The sequence below is a fragment of the Polistes fuscatus genome, unplaced genomic scaffold, assembly GCF_010416935.1.
Source record: "Polistes fuscatus isolate 324 unplaced genomic scaffold, CU_Pfus_HIC Scaffold17, whole genome shotgun sequence".
NCBI lineage: Eukaryota > Metazoa > Arthropoda > Insecta > Hymenoptera > Vespidae > Polistes > Polistes fuscatus.
In genome coordinates, this window is record NW_025113075.1 from 3,727,736 (window position 1) to 3,745,599 (window position 17,864).

The 17,864-nt window shown below is 30.8% G+C and overlaps 2 protein-coding genes and 1 long non-coding RNA gene across 9 annotated transcripts in view; 2 read left to right on the top strand and 1 right to left on the bottom strand.

Moving 5' to 3' along the window:
• Window positions 1-17,864, bottom strand: part of LOC122515069 (fasciclin-1) — a 763,302-nt gene that overhangs the window by 374,580 nt on the left and 370,858 nt on the right. The window lies entirely within an intron of this gene.
• LOC122515087 (protein pinocchio) lies at window positions 280-17,477 on the top strand. Its single transcript, XM_043632273.1, has 6 exons — window positions 280-369; window positions 1,332-1,577; window positions 15,284-15,356; window positions 15,498-15,629; window positions 15,957-16,086; window positions 16,541-17,477. Exons 2-6 carry the CDS (start codon window positions 1,421-1,423, stop codon window positions 16,649-16,651), a joined length of 603 nt encoding a protein of 200 aa, XP_043488208.1. The 5' UTR covers window positions 280-369; window positions 1,332-1,420; the 3' UTR covers window positions 16,652-17,477.
• On the top strand, window positions 1,854-2,695 carry LOC122515095. The gene is made up of 2 exons (XR_006303207.1): window positions 1,854-2,144; window positions 2,200-2,695. It is a non-coding gene; the product is annotated as an uncharacterized LOC122515095 (long non-coding RNA).

A 17,864-nucleotide genomic window follows, 5' to 3' on the forward strand; every position in this document is an offset into this window, starting at 1 on the left:
AATTCCATCATCGTACGTGCAGATATAATATTTTTTCATCGACATCGACAAGGAAAAATATATACAATGTAGAATAGAAACCGATGAATTATTTCTATTATAAAATTTATAGGAATGAATATATATATATAATTCCAATATTTTTGCAAGTAATCCACAACAATAGGAAATAGATGTATTGTATGTGAAAATCTCACCGTAATAAGGTGTTAGTGTTAAATTTAAAAAAAAAAAATGCAAAATTACTGCGCATGCGCAGTAATCGTGTTCGAATATTCGAGAATTGGCGCCGAACCGCCATAACTGCGCAGTTCGTCGAGAGGTGCGGTGTCTCTTCCGAAGAAGTCGATGTCTTTCTACGAATGATAAGTAATTATTTTATTACTATTTGAATCTTTTTTTTTTTTTTTCTTTTTTTTAAATACCAAATTTTAATTTTAAATCGAACTAACAAATTTAATAATAATTAAAATAAATAAATATACGAGACGAAAGAAGTAACACACATCAATTATTTATATTTTGATATATGTAATTAAGCGAATATATTTATTATTATACTCTGGTTTTTATTTTTATTTTTTTTTTTTCGCAATTTTTTTTCGCAATTTTTTTTCGCAATTTTTTTTCGCAATTTTTTTTCGCAACATTTAAAATATAAAAAAAAAAGAAAGAAGAATAAGAAAAACACGCAAGATTTCGACCACGTGGATAATTCTTTTGAAAAATCTGTTTTTTGTCTTACTGCATTAAAATACTGCATTTATGCAGTATCCTTTAACATACAATTAATAAAGTTTTGGGGTAAGGGATGTCAAGGCGATACGATTAAATCAGGTACGTTAAGTAATACGGAAGAATTCTAACTAAGAAAGAGAGAGAGTATGATTGGTCTTGAATAATAAAATAGCAACTTCCGCATCGGTAAGCAGACCGCGACCTCGTGTCATTATAATATTAAACGTGTGTAAATATAAAGAATAAAAAGAAAGAAAGAAAAAAAAAAGAAGAAGAAGTCAGGTGTCTCAATGAAAGCATGCATACATACATAATTTCCATATAAATGGGGAATACGATTTTGTCATGCGAAAAGTAAAATAAAAATAAAATGCAAACGTTCGCACAGGTGGAAGTAGGTGAGGAGAGCGGCGTGGGGGTGGAGGGGGGGGAGGGGGAAAGGAAGAGGAGAGGATGGATGGATAATAAAAAAAAAAAAAAAAAAATAGAAAAATCCTATCGTCCCGACAAAGAATCGCAAAACTCGTTAAATTCAAGGTCAAGGAAAAATATATACAAATATGTTTTGCTCTTTCTTTCTTTCTTATATTTAGGACACGACGACGAGGAAGGAAAAGGAAGGAGCAGCAGCATCGTCGAGTCGTCGATTAGGAAAGATCTATAGATCTTAGAAATAAGAAGGATGACTGAAGGAACGATGACTGAATTCGAAGAGAACGTGTCCTTCGATGCCGACGACCCGGACTTTGCTCCAAAGGTTGCTGCCCATCATATTGTCGTAGCACAAACTGTCCTTCGTAGCATGCACTTCACCGACATTACCTTCGGAGTCGACAAACGTGAGTACAATACGTTCTTCTTCCCCCGTATGTTTCTCATTTATGAATATTATTGCGTCGAAACTTTCTAAAAGGTTTCCTTGACGTTTTTTTTTTAACTTCCCGAACACGATTCAACCTTGTCGATCACGTTACAGTTTCTTCCTTAAATAATACATCAATTTTTTCTTCTTCTTCTTCTTCATTTTCTTTCTCCGTGGTTAACGTAGAATTCTACCTTACCGATCGATATTTTTATTCTTTTTTTTTTTTTAAATAATAATAGTTTTCTTGTGGGCGAGGGGATAGAATATATGCACAGTATTCCCTGCTTGATGTAAAAAACGATTATTAGAGGGTTGAGTATTGATTTGATAATACAATTTCGTAAATATTTACTTCTTGGAAAAAGTTTAAGGAGAAAAATAAACAGGACCAGTATTAATCGGTTAAGAAGATTGAAGTGAGATCACCATGAAGTTTTAAATATTTATAAAAGAAGAAAATCCTTTCGTAAGCATTTTTCTAAAGAAGAACTCGATACTAATAAGAGAATAAAGGCGAGATATGAGCTGTCTCGAATAACATGTAAATACGTATATGACAGTCTATAATTTTCTTACTGATATATATATATTTTTAGATGAAAGACAACTCATCAGACCTATCGAATTGCCGATTTGTTAACTGATATTTTATCGAGGGACTTGGATATCTCGTTACGTTGGATCAACTATTATTTAAATTGAAATTGTATAACTTATGTTTTATATTATCGACGGGGTAATTGATAAAGTTGGATATCTTTTTTACCGACGATATAGTTTCAATACTTGACGCTAGATGGTATTACGTGTATCGTTCGATCGATCATTCAAAAGTTTATTAACCCTACGATTTCTATTAATAACGCAATTTGAAGTATTGAAATATAGAAGACGATATCTTTGAACTATATTCTTATGGGAAAAAAAATATAATAATAATAATAATAATAATTAAGTTATTAGCTCGGATGGAAAAAGAAAAAAAAAAAAGAAAGTATTTTATAAGATATGGAATATTTTTCATTATTCATTTGATGTCATCATCTGTAAGAGATAAGAAACCAAAAGAGAATAAACGTAATTTTCCGTTGATACAGGTCGGAAAGTTTATCGAGGACCCCCCACATATGTGCATTGCTAAAGTATTATGACCTCTTAACTTGTTCTATGGCTTATGTCATTTATTTTATAATAGAAATTCACGAGATAATAATTTCATTTTATTATTTTCTTTTCCTTTCTTTCTTTCTTTTTTTTTTTTGTTTCTTTTTATTTTATTATTTCCTCCAATCGGGAAAGTAATTAAGTGTAATCATTTGACGAGCCTCCATTTTTTTCCTTGTCTGTTTTCTTCAAGATTAAACGCATCATCCGAAGATGCATTTGGCAGTAAATATATCAATCTTTTATCTTGTCATCGAATAATTCAAAAGTAACGCGTTAAGTTTACATATGATAACTGCATTACCGACTGAGAGAAAAAGAAAACAAAAAAAAAAAAGAGAGAGAGAGAGAGAGAAAAAAAAGAAATATGTATTTCTTTGTCATTTATTTTGATTTGTAAGCTAATTTTAAATTTAACATATAAGACAATTCGTTTAGGGGTCATCCAAGGAAATCCAAGTTCTATTTTGATCTGACCGTTGTCGTCGTTGCATTGTCCTCGTATTTGTCGTCGTCGTTGTCGTCGTCTACGAGTCTACTACATTGCAATATTCTAGAGACGTACGAGCAAAAAGGGGAACAGAGGCAATTTCCTTAAACGAAGGAAGTGAACGATAGCCTAACCTTCTCGTCATCAGGGGTCACAACCTGAATGGAACTTTACGAGCTTTGAAACATGCGATCATACGGTCGACACGTGCAAGCTCTTTGACCTCTTCACACATGATCGATTTCGCTCATAATTATCGTTCTTCAATTCACAAACACACATGTGTGAATAATCTTCATAGAGTCATTTGTATCGAATTAAATAACGAAATATTTGATTATCGAACTATTTCCCCCCTCTCCACGATTTTCCACGATCTCGTTTAGGAAAAAAACCCCGAGTTATTAAGGAAAGAAAAAAATTAAGGAAAGAAAGAAAAAAGGAAAGAAATATTATTTAACATGAACTTTAACCTATCGGTTTCCTTATTCGAATTTTTTTTACCTTTTACGATAGGATAATTAAAGTAGGCGGTAAAAAGAGAGAGAGAGGAATAAAAAAAAATAGAAGCATTCAAACGTTTAAAGGGATCGTCGTCGGTGGACTTTGATAGAATTATTAATAAATTTTCAATCAGACGAGAGAAAGAGTATTAGTCTTCTCTTTTCTCTGGTCAAAGTTCTTCCTCTCGTTGCTACGAGTTAGTTGAAAGAATCTTTTTAAAGGTCAAACTCTTCAGTATCTCTAAAGGAGAATAATTATAGGTTAGGAACGTTAACGATCGATAATCGAATCCTTTCTACTATTACACCGTGCGATTTGATTGGTTGATTTTGATTTAAAACACGAAATATTCGCATTTGTCATTCGCGGATGCAAATCATTGGTTATATTTGTAAACAAATGAGAAAAGTCCAATGACACTAGGTAGTCACGTGGTAATAATGTGTCTCTATCTTCATCTCTGTCTATCTGTCTGTCTGTCCGTCCGTTCGGTATGTTTCCGTCTATCTTTTTCCCACTTTAGTTTATGCTCAGCCGAGTTCTGTTATCGGTCCTCATTAGTCCAATAAACTTTAATCAAGTTGCCTCGGTTGCGAGAAGAGGAAAAAGGTTCTCAAGGTCTCGGCTTATTGGCTCTCTGTTGGCTGATCGTACGACGACTTTGCTAGCTAACTACGCGACAAAAATATTCTGATGTAACACAACATCCATGACTTTGCTCGAAGGATGATGTTTCTTATGATTATACGTATATATCTATTCAATTCATGAAAATAATCATTTTTTTGCGCATATTTTTATTTCGTCATTCGCGTTCCTTTTGTTGTTTTCATTTTTATATTAAACAACTAACATTGTTGTCTCTTAGTTCTTATCTCGAAAAGTTTGATTTTTTACGAGGATAAAATTTCAATTTGGGAAAATGGGTTTTTAATGATGGAATCGATTAGACCATAACCTATAAGGAAAAAAAGTTATTAAAATAGATAAAATATTTGTGTTGAAATCCGTTTATATTTATATGTATAATACATTAATCGATTGTTTAATTATTTCACAAACATATTAATAGAAAAATTTTCCTTTCCTTACCTTCCTTCCTTCCTTCCTTCCATTTTACATTTATTACTTATTAATGTTAGTCGTGACGTCAATCTTTTGTGCGTACTTTGTACAATATTATTTAATTTTGCGAGTATACGTCGATAGATGTGCGCGTTAAATTATCATAAATTATTTGTTCGCGGAAAATTCGTTGAGAAAATAAGAAGAAAAGAAAAAAAAAGGACGTCTCGTTTTGTTTTAATAACGATCGAACGAAATAGCTTTGACTTTGTACTTATTGTTAAACTTATGTTTAAAAGTATTAAATTTTTTGTTATTCTTTTTATTTAATTTTCTACGAATCGTTCATCGGAAACGATGGAAATTGTCAACATTTATCAATGGAAAAATTCTTTCCCGTTTCTTTAAAGACTAAATAATAAAAAGAAGAAAGAAAAGTATAACTTGAAAAAAAAGAAAGGGGGGACAAAAATAATAAAAAAAGAAAGGAAAGGTAGAAAAAGAAAATAACCTTCGAGAAAAGCCGATTGCAAAGGTTCTTGCCCGAGCCTTGGAATGTTGCTTGGCAAGGAGCATTCATAGGAAGGAAGGAAGGAAGGAAGGAAGGGGTTGAGATTGGCAAAAAACACCATCCCTTCTTTCCTCTTGGAATTCTCTTCTTTAGTCAAGTGTCCCCCTCTTGAAAGACAAGATTGGACATTTCTGTAGTTTAAATAGTAACGATTTTCTAACGATTCGACGAATGAAGTATTACAAATAAAATGTTTGTTTCTTATGGTTTTTCCAAGCTGACGAAAGCTTCCATCTTATCGTTAACAGATATTCCAACAGATATCACATATCTTTTTACCTGTACATTTATCTTTACATTTATCTTTACATTTATATCTTTACGTTATATACAGACACATAAGTGTGAATTAAAACCTGTAAGATATAATCTACAGGTTCATTTGTATTCTGATAGATACGTAGGTGTATTTTGCGTAGGTTAAGTATAGGGAAGTACATACCTAACCTAAAAATGATAACACGGAAAAAGAAAAAGAAAGAAAGGGAAATAGAAGTCCTGTTATTTCAATGATTTTTATCATTTCGATTCTTTCAAAGATCGTGTCTTTCGATCCAATCGATTAACATCGCAAACTCGATTCGATTCTTTTAAAAGGAGACCAGTTTAAACTGGTTTCGTTTAAAAAGACCGCGTTGAGAGAGTAGAGAATAGCTAGCTAAAGCTAAATAGCTGTTGGGCAACGGGTTTGTTGTTGGGCTTTGATAAAAATCATCGCTTTAATTTACAAGAAAAATACATTTTTTCCTCCCTCCTTTATATTTCATTTTTTTTATTTTTAATTTTTTGTTTTTTATATTATAGGATGATAATAATCTTTAAACGAATTTAGAAATAATTCAAAAGAAGTATAGGATAATATTGACTGAGCTTGGGATTTGACTAATGTCTGATCTGATCTCTTTCTTTTTTCTCTCTCTCTCTCTCTCTCTCTCTCTAACGAAAGAAAAGAAAATAAGCTATTCTCACGTGAGCAAACGTCTTTTTCACGCAAATACGAGTATTTGTCTTATCTTGACGCAGGTGATCACGAGTGCAGCAGTAACATTGTGTATATGCATGGTTGAATATATGGCACTTACAATTAGTGCTAAAAAATATGCATTCTTTAGCAAATTAAATCATGAAATAGTTTCATCGTTGTATAATTAAATATTTAATAATACGCATAAAAAAAAAAACTCTATGGCAAATCCAATTTTCAGTTTTATGTTAATCATTCAATTTCTTAACTATATAATTATCTCATTAATCTGTATTCATTCATCCGAATACTTCGTAATCTTTGAATATTTTCTAAATGTCGATAATTAATGGTTAACCTTACTTTGTTTTTCACTTTATTTCCGATTGGTTAATTATGTATTCTGAAAGATTATTAATAGACCAATCAAAAATTTTGGTAAAAAATAAATTCAATAAAATAATATATTAATTTTTATTTGTCTATACTTCCGATTGGTCGGTTTGTATTTTGAAAGATTATTAATAGACCAATTAAAAATTTGGGTAAAAAATAAATTCAATAATATAATATATTAATTTTTATTTGTCTACTTCCGATTGGTCGGTTTGTATTTTAAAAGAAATTAATGGACCAATTAAAAATTTTGGTAAAAAATAAATTCAATAATATAATATATCTATTTTTATATATGTCTACTTCCGATTGGTCGGTTTGTATTTTAAAAGAAATTAATGGACCAATCAAAAAAATTAAATAAAAATTAAAATCGATGAAATAATATATCAATTTTGATTTGTCTATTTCCGATTGGTCGGTTTGTATTTTAAAAGAAATTAATGGACCAATCAAAAAAATTAAATAAAAATTAAAATCGATGAAATAATATATCAATTTTGATTTGTGTATTTCCGATTGGTCGATTTGTATTTTAAAAGAAATTAATAGACCAATCAAAAAAATTAGATAAAAATTAAAATCGATGAAGCTAATATACCGATTTTCTTTTTCTTTTTTTCTGTAATTGATAGATCACTCCTTTCATTAAAGAATTTATCGACAAATGAAAAAAAAACAAATGCGTAAAATCAATTGAAATGATCCATAGTAAGATCTATTATAAATAATTCCTATTATAAATAATTTATCATAATGGAGATGAGATGATTTGAGTTTTCTTGAATCGCAAAAAAAGATATGAGCTTTTTACGTACAGTCATCGCGTTGAAAAGTTCTTATGAATGTTGGGTAGGTGTAATAAACGGTATTAATCAGCATAACAAATTCACCTACGATCTTTCTAAGGCATTCGATTCATGTAACTTGTGACTTTACTCGACGCCTTTAACAAGAAAATGTCATACAAAACTTCCTCAATGAATAGAAAAAGAGATTCTCTCAATCGGGAAGAAATATCTGGGAAAATAAAGATATTCCTAGTATTTTTGGATACTCGTATTTATGTATAACGCAGTTTCTAAGAAAAAGCATGGAAAGAAAAAAAAAACACGATATTTCTAAACGAAAAAAATATCATCCTTTTAAGCTTCATTTTCATAAGAATACGTACGAACTACACATATTTGTACAGATCGTAAACACGAGATTTCTCCTTTCACGTTTTGATATAATGATCCATTCCAAAAAAAAAAAAAATAACACACGTTTATGTGCATGAAAAATAAAAAAATAAAAAAATAAGAATGAAATAAAAATAAAAATAAAAAGAGAAGAGAACTATTTATATAAATACATCGAAATTTGAGACTCGACGAGAGAACGAGAGAATGATGATAGCTTTAATACGAATTTAATGAAATTATCGTCGGCGTCTTATTTAAAATGTGTAACTGATTAACCGAGGAAAAAAATAAAAAAAAGAAAAAAAAAATAAAAAAATAAAAATAAAATTAAAATATATAAATGACTAAGTAAACTATCTGAGAATGGTATGATTCTAAATTATTAATATATCATCATCTTGATACATATATGCCAAGAAGATGAAACCTTTGACCAATCGACACAGCGAGATCTCTTGGTAGGACATCGAACGATGTAAAAACGACTGCTACGAGTTTAAACTCATCTCTACTTCTTATTTCTTTTTAATGTGTCGCGATAATATAATTAATTTCTCGATCGATCCAGTTTATTCTGCCATCGTAATGATGAATAAACCGACGGGAGGATAAATTCTAACAGGAAATATGAGAAGAATGAGAAACGAAGCATTTAGTATATAAATTACATGTAAAATGGAAACAATGCGCGTGTTTCTCCTTCTATTCGTGCAGGTTGGGTATACGCGAGTCAAAAGAATAAATAAAAGAAGAAGAAAAGAAGAGAAGAAAAAAAAAATAAGAAAAAGAAAAATAGGGAAGCGAGGGGCGCGTTGGAGCGAAGGGACGGTACTGGAGACGGGTGATTGGATAGGTGGGTGGGGGTAGGGAGAGGGTAGTCCCCGCGATTTCCTTCTCTCCATTCCTCTTTTTCTTCCCCCCCCACCACCAACCCACGATAGCAGTGTGTCGGCCCACTTGAACGGCAAGCAGCCTTCTTTCCATTCGGTTTCCCCCACTCCTCGTGCTCTTTTATTCTACCCACACTTTCCTCTCTCTTCCCCTACAATCTCACCCGATGTACACATCGCAGGTTATAAAAGTACTCCGAGTAATCGTCGGATTTCAGTCGACTCTCGAACGTCTCGAAACGCGTACACGGATCTTAAAATCTTTAGTTTTCACTACGTTCGTACGATTTGAATTTCGAGAATAATATATTCTCTCTCTAACCGTAAATCTTTTCTCGCGTGCAACTTGGAATTCCACGAACTCCAAAACAACAGTTGCAGTAGCAGTCTCCGCTTCCTTCCCGGAATTGTATTTTATCTTGGAATTAAGTTAACTGCCTTTGTTATTATTCAACGTTTTTCTAAGGAATATTTATCTTATACGTGTAAGTTTATTTTTTATTTATATATATATATATATATATATATATATATTTTATTGGAAAATATTTATTTTTTCTTTTTATTGTTAGATGAAAGAAAAAAGGTTTTAAGATATTTTATTTTATTTTTATTATTATTAATGCGCGTAGATATTAGTTATAATATTAATTAAACGTTTATATAGGTGTTGCTATGTGTACATAAGAGAAAGAGAGAGAGAAAGAGAGAATTAGAAAGTTGGATTTGCAAGAACCATTTCATGTTGAAGTTGTCGTTGTATCGTCGTCGTGAGAACGATACTACTCTCGAAGGACGCCATTTTCGTTTGCTTTCACCTCGGTGGTGGTAGCCTTCGTCCCTCTTGACTTTTTTTTTTTCTTTTCTTTCTCTCTATCTCCTCGTCCCCCTTTTCTCTCTATCCTTCTTTGTCTTCCTTCCTTCATTATACAACATATATCTTCGTTAACGTGAACAAAAAATAATTGACGTCATTAACAATAAATCCGATTAAACTCTCTGTCAATGAATAAATGTTTGTCATTTTTTAGTCGCATAATTATTCTCATTAACGACGCATTTCCACTACTCTAGATGATTCGATCAATACTCTAGGACTCGTATTATATATCACAGCCAACTTCAGCTTGGTCCTCCCGTTTCCTGATTTGACGTTCAAATCCTTCCCCTCCCTACTCTTCTTTTCCCCTCCTCTGACTCCCTTATTCTTCATCGAACTGTTTTGTTAACATAAATCACCGTTATGCATTGATCACAATTAAAGATAACAAATGATCGTTGTCATAACTTCACATTATATAGTCCAGTCAACGCGGGCCTTTTCCTCCATGTCTCAGGAAAGAGGGTAAGAACTTGATATAAGGGTAAATAGACGACGCTGAATCGAATGGTGCTAATTTTTTTGCGGTAAGAAGTGCCGTTTTTGAGTAAAAGGGTAAAAAAGGATAAAAATTAGTAAAAAATGGCTTTATCTTAGAATCTAGGCATTTAATCGAAAAAAGTTTCAAACAAAAGTTGTAGAGAATTAAAATATACATAAAAAATGTTCTATGAGTTATCTTCGTATTTTCAAAAATAAGCGAATAGAATTGGATTGAAGATGGGAAAATAATTGTAAGAGTGGGGAAGCAAGTCCCGCCTCTCAGTCGGCTTTTACACGCGAGCGGGCTAGTGTGCGTGCGAGCGTCCGTGTGCACTAATACACAAACGAAGGATCTTCGGCAATCTTCGGGACTCTCGGTCTTGAATGAAAGTGCGAGTGAGAGAACAAACCAATATTTCTCTCTTTTTATTTATCATGCGATAACGAGTATTATTGTCCTTGGCCATCGATTGTTGAGCGTTCTGATATTTCTCTTTTTATATTTTTTCACTCGGTAGCCAGAATTTTACGTCTTGGCCATCGTGCGTCGAGCGTTTTGTATATCTATATATATCGGCGTATAAGCGCGGCATTTTTAAATCGAATCTTGATGCTTATGGCACGCCGTTTCTTTATTTATTGCGAAAAATAATGAACCTTGAAAAAAAAAAAATAATTCGTTTTAACAGAAACTATTATTATTTAGTTGAGAGTAAAAATAATGAATTAATTTTGTGTCTCGCCATAAAATTAATTAGAATAATTAATTGATATAAATTCGTTGCCTCACAAAAATTTATTTGTATATCAAATTGAATACGTATTCTCTTTAAGACGAAATTAAAATTTAAATATTTTTCCTATTAAATTATGTATTTTATAAAATTTTAAATTACTGACTTTTTGTCTCGTAAAAATTTATTAGTGTATCAAATTAAATACATATTTGAAAAAGAAGAATTTTATATCCACACATAAAATTAATTCAAGATATATATGAAAGGATATTCTAAAAACGTGGAACTTATTTTTTGTCTATACATAATTTTAATTCATTTTTATTATGTTATAAGAAAACAGTAATGCATTCTGATTCATCTTCGAAGTCTGAAGAATTGTACGAAAAAAATTGAGCAATTATCGAGTGGTGCGTTAGCCTAAGTAGTAACGTCTTCGCTTCTCGCGCTGGGTATTAACGTTCGATTCTTCGTGGGGGAATTATTTTTTTTATAAGTTTTTCTATCCTTAACAAGGAGACGAGAATCAGTGAGTCTCACCTCAGATTTTTTTCAAATTTTGCACTAACGATATAAATTTTATTAAGAAATCAACATTATTACGCGAGTAATAAAATTACCAATTATAAATAAAATAATATCCAATAAATAACAAAAATTAATTTTTAACGTGCCGAAACGATACATTTTTTAGGATGATATTTACAGGATGAATTTGTAATTTAAGTAATAAACTTCCTTTATTTGTGCAGGATGTAAAAAAATTTATTGCTTTTAATTTTTTTGTAATAATTTTAATTTTTTTTCTATATATAATTAGAAATTAGGAAATGTAAAAATAATTTATATAACCTAAGGATAGAAAAACTTATAAAAAAAATAATTCCCCCACGAAGAATCGAACGTTAATACCCAGCGCGAGAAGCGAAGACGTTACTACTTAGGCTAACGCACCACTCGATAATTGCTCAATTTTTTTCGTACAATTCTTCAGACTTCGAAGATGAATCAGAATGCATTACTGTTTTCTTATAACATAATAAAAATGAATTAAAATTATGTATAGACAAAAAATAAGTTCCACGTTTTTAGAATATCCTTTCATATATATCTTGAATTAATTTTATGTGTGGATATAAAATTCTTCTTTTTCAAATATGTATTTAATTTGATACACTAATAAATTTTTACGAGACAAAAAGTCAGTAATTTAAAATTTTATAAAATACATAATTTAATAGGAAAAATATTTAAATTTTTAATTTCGTCTTAAAGAGAATACGTATTCAATTTGATATACAAATAAATTTTTGTGAGGCAAAGAATTTATATCAATTAATTATTCTAATTAATTTTATGGCGAGACACAAAATTAATTCATTATTTTTACTCTCAACTAAATAATAATAGTTTCTGCTAAAATGAATTATTTTTTTTTACTCAAGGTTCATTATTTTTGACAATAAATAAAGAAACGGCGTGCCATAAGCATCAAGATTCGATTTAAAAATGCCGCGCTTATACGCCGATATATATAGATATACAAAACGCTCGACGCTCGATGGCCAAACGTAAAATTCTGGCTACCGAGTGAAAAAATAGAAAGAGAGAAATATCGGTTTTCTTTCTCACTCGCACTCGTATACAAAACGCTCGACGCTCGATGGCCAAGACGTAAAATTCTTGCTACCGAAAGAAAAAATATAAAAAGAGAAATATCAGAACGCTCAACAATCGATGGCCAAGGACAATAATACTCGTTATCGCATGATAAATAAAAAGAGAGAAATATTGGTTTGTTCTCTCACTCGCACTTTCATTCAAGACCGAGAGTCCCGAAGATTGCCGAAGATCCTTCGTTTGTGTATTAGTGCACACGGACGCTCGCACGCACACTAGCCCGCTCGCGTGTAAAAGCCGACTGAGAGGCGGGACTTGCTTCCCCACTCTTACAATTATTTTCCCATCTTCAATCCAATTCTATTCGCTTATTTTTGAAAATACGAAGATAACTCATAGAACATTTTTTATGTATATTTTAATTCTCTACAACTTTTGTTTGAAACTTTTTTCGATTAAATGCCTAGATTCTAAGATAAAGCCATTTTTTACTAATTTTTATCCTTTTTTACCCTTTTACTCAAAAACGGCACTTCTTACCGCAAAAAAATTAGCACCATTCGATTCAGCGTCGTCTATTTACCCTTATATCAAGTTCTTACCCTCTTTCCTGAGACATGGAGGAAAAGGCCCGCGTTGACTGGACTAATATTACGTATTCGACCTTTCTATTTTCTTTTTCTTTTTTTACCATTTTTTTTTTTTTTTTTTTTACTTTCAATTATTCATTATACGTAATGTGCACATACACATAACATATTCATAAATCAGACACATGTACGTGTATAATACATTAATTATAATAAAATCCAAGAAGGAGGTGTGTGTGTTGAAAGATAAAATTCAATGAAAATGATTATTAATCATAGATTTTTTTCCCGAATTATATGAATTCTTCGATGTTGTGTTTACAAAATCACGTGATTTACACGAGGACAATAAAAAAAAAAGATTGATCGACCGGTTCTCATTCGTACCAGGCACACGTTTGATTATATTCTATCTATATATCTTTTGTGATGAATGGCAACAGTACTATCTTGTGACAATTTTTCTGATTATTGCATGCAAAGAGTTTGTAAATTCGTTTCAATCGATCATATATATATATATACACGTATGTGTATGTGTGTATTACGTGATACAGGAATTATAAACTTACAAACTACATAATTACGTTCTTACATAAACTTACATAAACGTACTACCAACACGTGTATTTTTGAATTCTCTCTTTTTATCATACGAAATTGTGGTAATTGTTCTTCTTTACCGACCGTGTTTCTGTGTGTTTTTTTATTTTATTTTAATTTATTTTATTTCTCTTGAATTCTTCAAATTAATCGTCTGTTGTTTTGTTTTGTTTTGTTTTTTTCATTATCGATAAAGCTTGCCATTCTATCACATTTCGTTAATTAATTTTACAAATGATTACCGTTAATAATAAGTATTATTATTTGATTTATTTATTATTAGAAAACATTTTGAGGATAAAATGTAATTGAAAGTTATTTAATATCGAATACTAATTATGATAATTCATTTTAACAACGAGATTATCTAATAAAATATTGAATATTTCTTGTTATAAAAATAAAATGGTTTATTTGTCACATATTATATATGACTCTTATAATTTACGTATTAGATGCAATTTATGAAACTAAATTTAAACTGTTCGTAATTTTCTTATAAATAAAATCATTCTTAGAATTAACTAGGTTTCATTGACGGTAAACTTCGTAGAATCAAACTTATTTTCAATGATTTGCTAATATTAGAGAAAAGACGTAAGTTTCTTTTCCCACCCTATATGTTTATAGGTCATCTTTCTTCTTTCTTTTTCTTATAGTCGCTATTTTCAGCTGAATATTAGAAGAAACATATGAGAGTTGACACACGCGTCAGAAGTACGTCATCGTGGTTCTTTCCTTGTTTTATCGATGATAACGCTTACGTATTTTACGTCGTTGACCCTCTCGTCACACATCATCGTGTCGTGTATCTTTCCCTTCTCCTCCTTCTTCTTCTTCTTTTCTTCGTTCAGAAAAATAAATTCGTTGCATAAGATTATTACGTATATGGATTAAATTGCGTCTTACGATCCTAATCGTTTTAATAACAAGTATTATTATAAGTCGTTTGAAACAATAATCCCCCATTGTTTTCTTTTTCGCATTGTGAGAAAAAAAAAGTCTGATTGTGAGAGATTTGTGAGAGATTTAAATTTAAAAAGTTGTGGAGTGGGGGTGGGAAATAGCCAATCGGAAGCGATGGCGAAAATGGCGGACTTTTTCAAATTTAATTTTTAATACAACTTTTGTTGATTAGATTTGATTGAATTTATAAGTATACGTGCGTGTATGTATGTGTGTTGAGAAAATCAGATCGCTGCACACAGTTGGTAATTTATTTTTAAATAAATAACCTCAAAAGTTGTAGAGTGGAGGTGGGAAGTAGCCAATCGGAAGCAATGGTGAAAATGGCGGACTTTTTCAAATTTCATACTTTTATACAACTTTTGTTGATTAGATTTGATTGAATGTATAAGTATACGTGTGTGTATGTATGTGTGTTGAGAAAATCAGGTCGTTTGCACACAGTTGGTAATTTATTTTTAAATAAATGACCTCATACTATAATTCCCTGCCAAGAATCATGTTCTTGTTTTACAAGTCGATTGGAATAAATGTTTAGTTTTGACGGTGTTCATCTTTTTTATGTTACAGTAGCAGCAACATATCAAAACAACATGTCTGTCACTTCGGTTCAACCAGCTTCCGAAAGTCTGTCACGTCATGGGTAAATTTTAAAATGAATTCATTAATTAATCATTATTTTATATCTTACTGCATGTGATTAAGGATAATGTAGTTCAAACTTCAAAGAAGAAGAAGAAAAAGAAAGAGATATAAAAGAATTTTCTTTTTCTTTTTTCAACAGAAGCAACATTTCTCTCTCTTGTCACAGTTTATGCGAAAGCGTGGATAGCAATCTCCAAGGTTCGCATCCGCAATATCAAGACACGATTCTAACTATAGAAGAACTTCGTGCTCAATTGAACTCATGCTTTACGTGAGTAATTGATTATTAATGATCAAGAGGAAAAAAAAATGAAGTACCATTAGAAAATTGTGTTTTGTGTACCAATCGTATTTCGAAAAATATTATTTTAATGGGATACTCATTAAAATATAATAAAATAACAAATTAAGCAATGTTTCCTTATTTATCGAAATACATTGCACAATAAGTTTGCATAGACATGTAAACAAGTATTACAATTCTTTTTCTATATGATGAAAATAAAATGATATCATATTTTGTTCGCTATCGTTCATTTTCTTCTATTCGTTATCACCATTTATTTCAACTAACAAATATATTTGTTATATTTTTTAGGTGCGGGGTCTCTTGGAGTCAGGACCACGTTTCACTGGATTGCAGCGAATGCGGAGGTTATTCTCTTCAACGACCTTGTCCGCTTTGCGATGGACGTTGTCATAAAGAATGGAAACGTGATCTCACCATGGTAACAAAATCTATTTCCCATTTTTCTATTCTTAATTTAATAACACGTTAAGTGCCAAGTTTATTTTGCTGTTCAGTTCGTGTTATATTTTGTCATTAATCAGAGTACGATCATCTGTAATGCGTAAGCTATGAACAAAGCGATCAAAAGCGAGGCTGAATGATTATTGAATTTTCATGAAACACTTACCATTCTTTTCCTGAAAGTTTTCATCGAATAAAAATCAATGTCGCTTATAAAAAATGTTTCATTTCACGGTCAATATACAAAGAGACCGACATTATAAATGGAAATTTCAATTGCAAAGATTGGTCCTTAGAAATTAGCATGGCGCTTAACATGTTAAACATATTTTGTTATTTAAAGATTATATTAAAATATTACATAACTTAATATTTGAAGGTTTGTATTCGTTGTTACGTTATTATAATTACAATTTATCTTATGTTCGTAGTCTCATGCAAGTGGTAAAGCAAGATGGGACGGTGAATGTGGTCTATGTTGTGGACCTTCAGCCGAAGAATCTTTGGTACCAGCTTTAGAAAAGCTTAGGGCAACCTCGTGAATTCATCGTTAAAATATCATCGTCGTCGTCATCGTCGTCGTCGTCGTCGTCGTCGTCGTCGTCGTCGTCGTCGTCATCTCGTTATCGTCGTTGCATTGTTGATATTTTCGAACAACATCGTCGTCGAATCGAAATAAAATCGAAACGAACAACAACGCAAACAACCATTGCACAAGACTTAATAATCCATCTCACCGATTTCATTTAGCGTTTTTTCATCATTCTGTGATTATCGTTATCATTATCATCATCATCATCATTATCATCATCATCATCATCGTTGCAATGTGAGATGTGTGAATGTGGATTATGTTTTAAATTTATTAAGAAAGGAAGAAAGAACGAAAGAAAAGAAAGAAAGCGAAAGAGAGAGAGAGAAAGAAAAAAAAGATGAGATATAAAAACGTTCGTACAAATTTGAACAAAACAAATAATGAAGAAGAAGAAGAAGAAGATGAAGAAAATAGTTATACAGACAAATTTATCGATACGAATTTTTAATGAATATTGAACAAAAAAAAATATATACAAGAAGAAAGTATCATTGAATTATTACTCTAATAATACTTGGACCGAACTAGAAAAATAGTTTTAACCAAAAATTCATTAAATTTCCTTCAAGTATCTTATTAGAAAATTGACTACGAACAAAATTATCTTCTGTTGAGTTAAAATATACTTCCTCTTCTTTTAAAAAAGAGAAAAAAAGGGAAGCAAAATAAAAAAAATATCCAACGGTTTTACTTTCTCTCCGAATTTGTGTTCTCGTTCCTATTGTAATTAGTTAAAATATTATTGAATTTTTGCGTATATCTTAGATAGAAAAGAAAAAGGGGAAAAAGAGAAAAAAAAAAATATATATATATATACGCGTGTATTATAAATCATCGAAGAAGAAATAAATCTTCTAAAAAAAAAAAAAAAAAAAAAGATATTTCTCGATACGAACGTTAAGCTAATAAATATATAATCTCGATTTTAGTATTTAATTAATAGAAAAATAAAATGTAAATGTAAATCGTTGACAAAAAATGGGAAGAGAGAACGGTGTAATGCGCGCTTTTACACACACACGGTTTTTGGATGAACGTTTACAAAAAATCTATTTATATTTCTTCCTTTTTTTCTTTCTTTCTTCTTTTCTTTTTTCTTTTTTTAATATGTGATCGTTAAACTTCATTCGAATTCCTAATAATAATGACGGCAGTAAAAA

Coding starts and splice junctions, on each gene's coding strand:
- LOC122515087 (XM_043632273.1), top strand. CDS start 1,421: ATGACTGAAGGAACGATGACTGAATTCGAAGAGAACGTGTCCTTCGAT. Junction 15,357..15,497: donor GAAAGTCTGTCACGTCATGG/GTAAATTTTAAA, acceptor TTTTTTCAACAG/AAGCAACATTTCTCTCTCTT. Junction 16,087..16,540: donor GGAAACGTGATCTCACCATG/GTAACAAAATCT, acceptor TTATGTTCGTAG/TCTCATGCAAGTGGTAAAGC.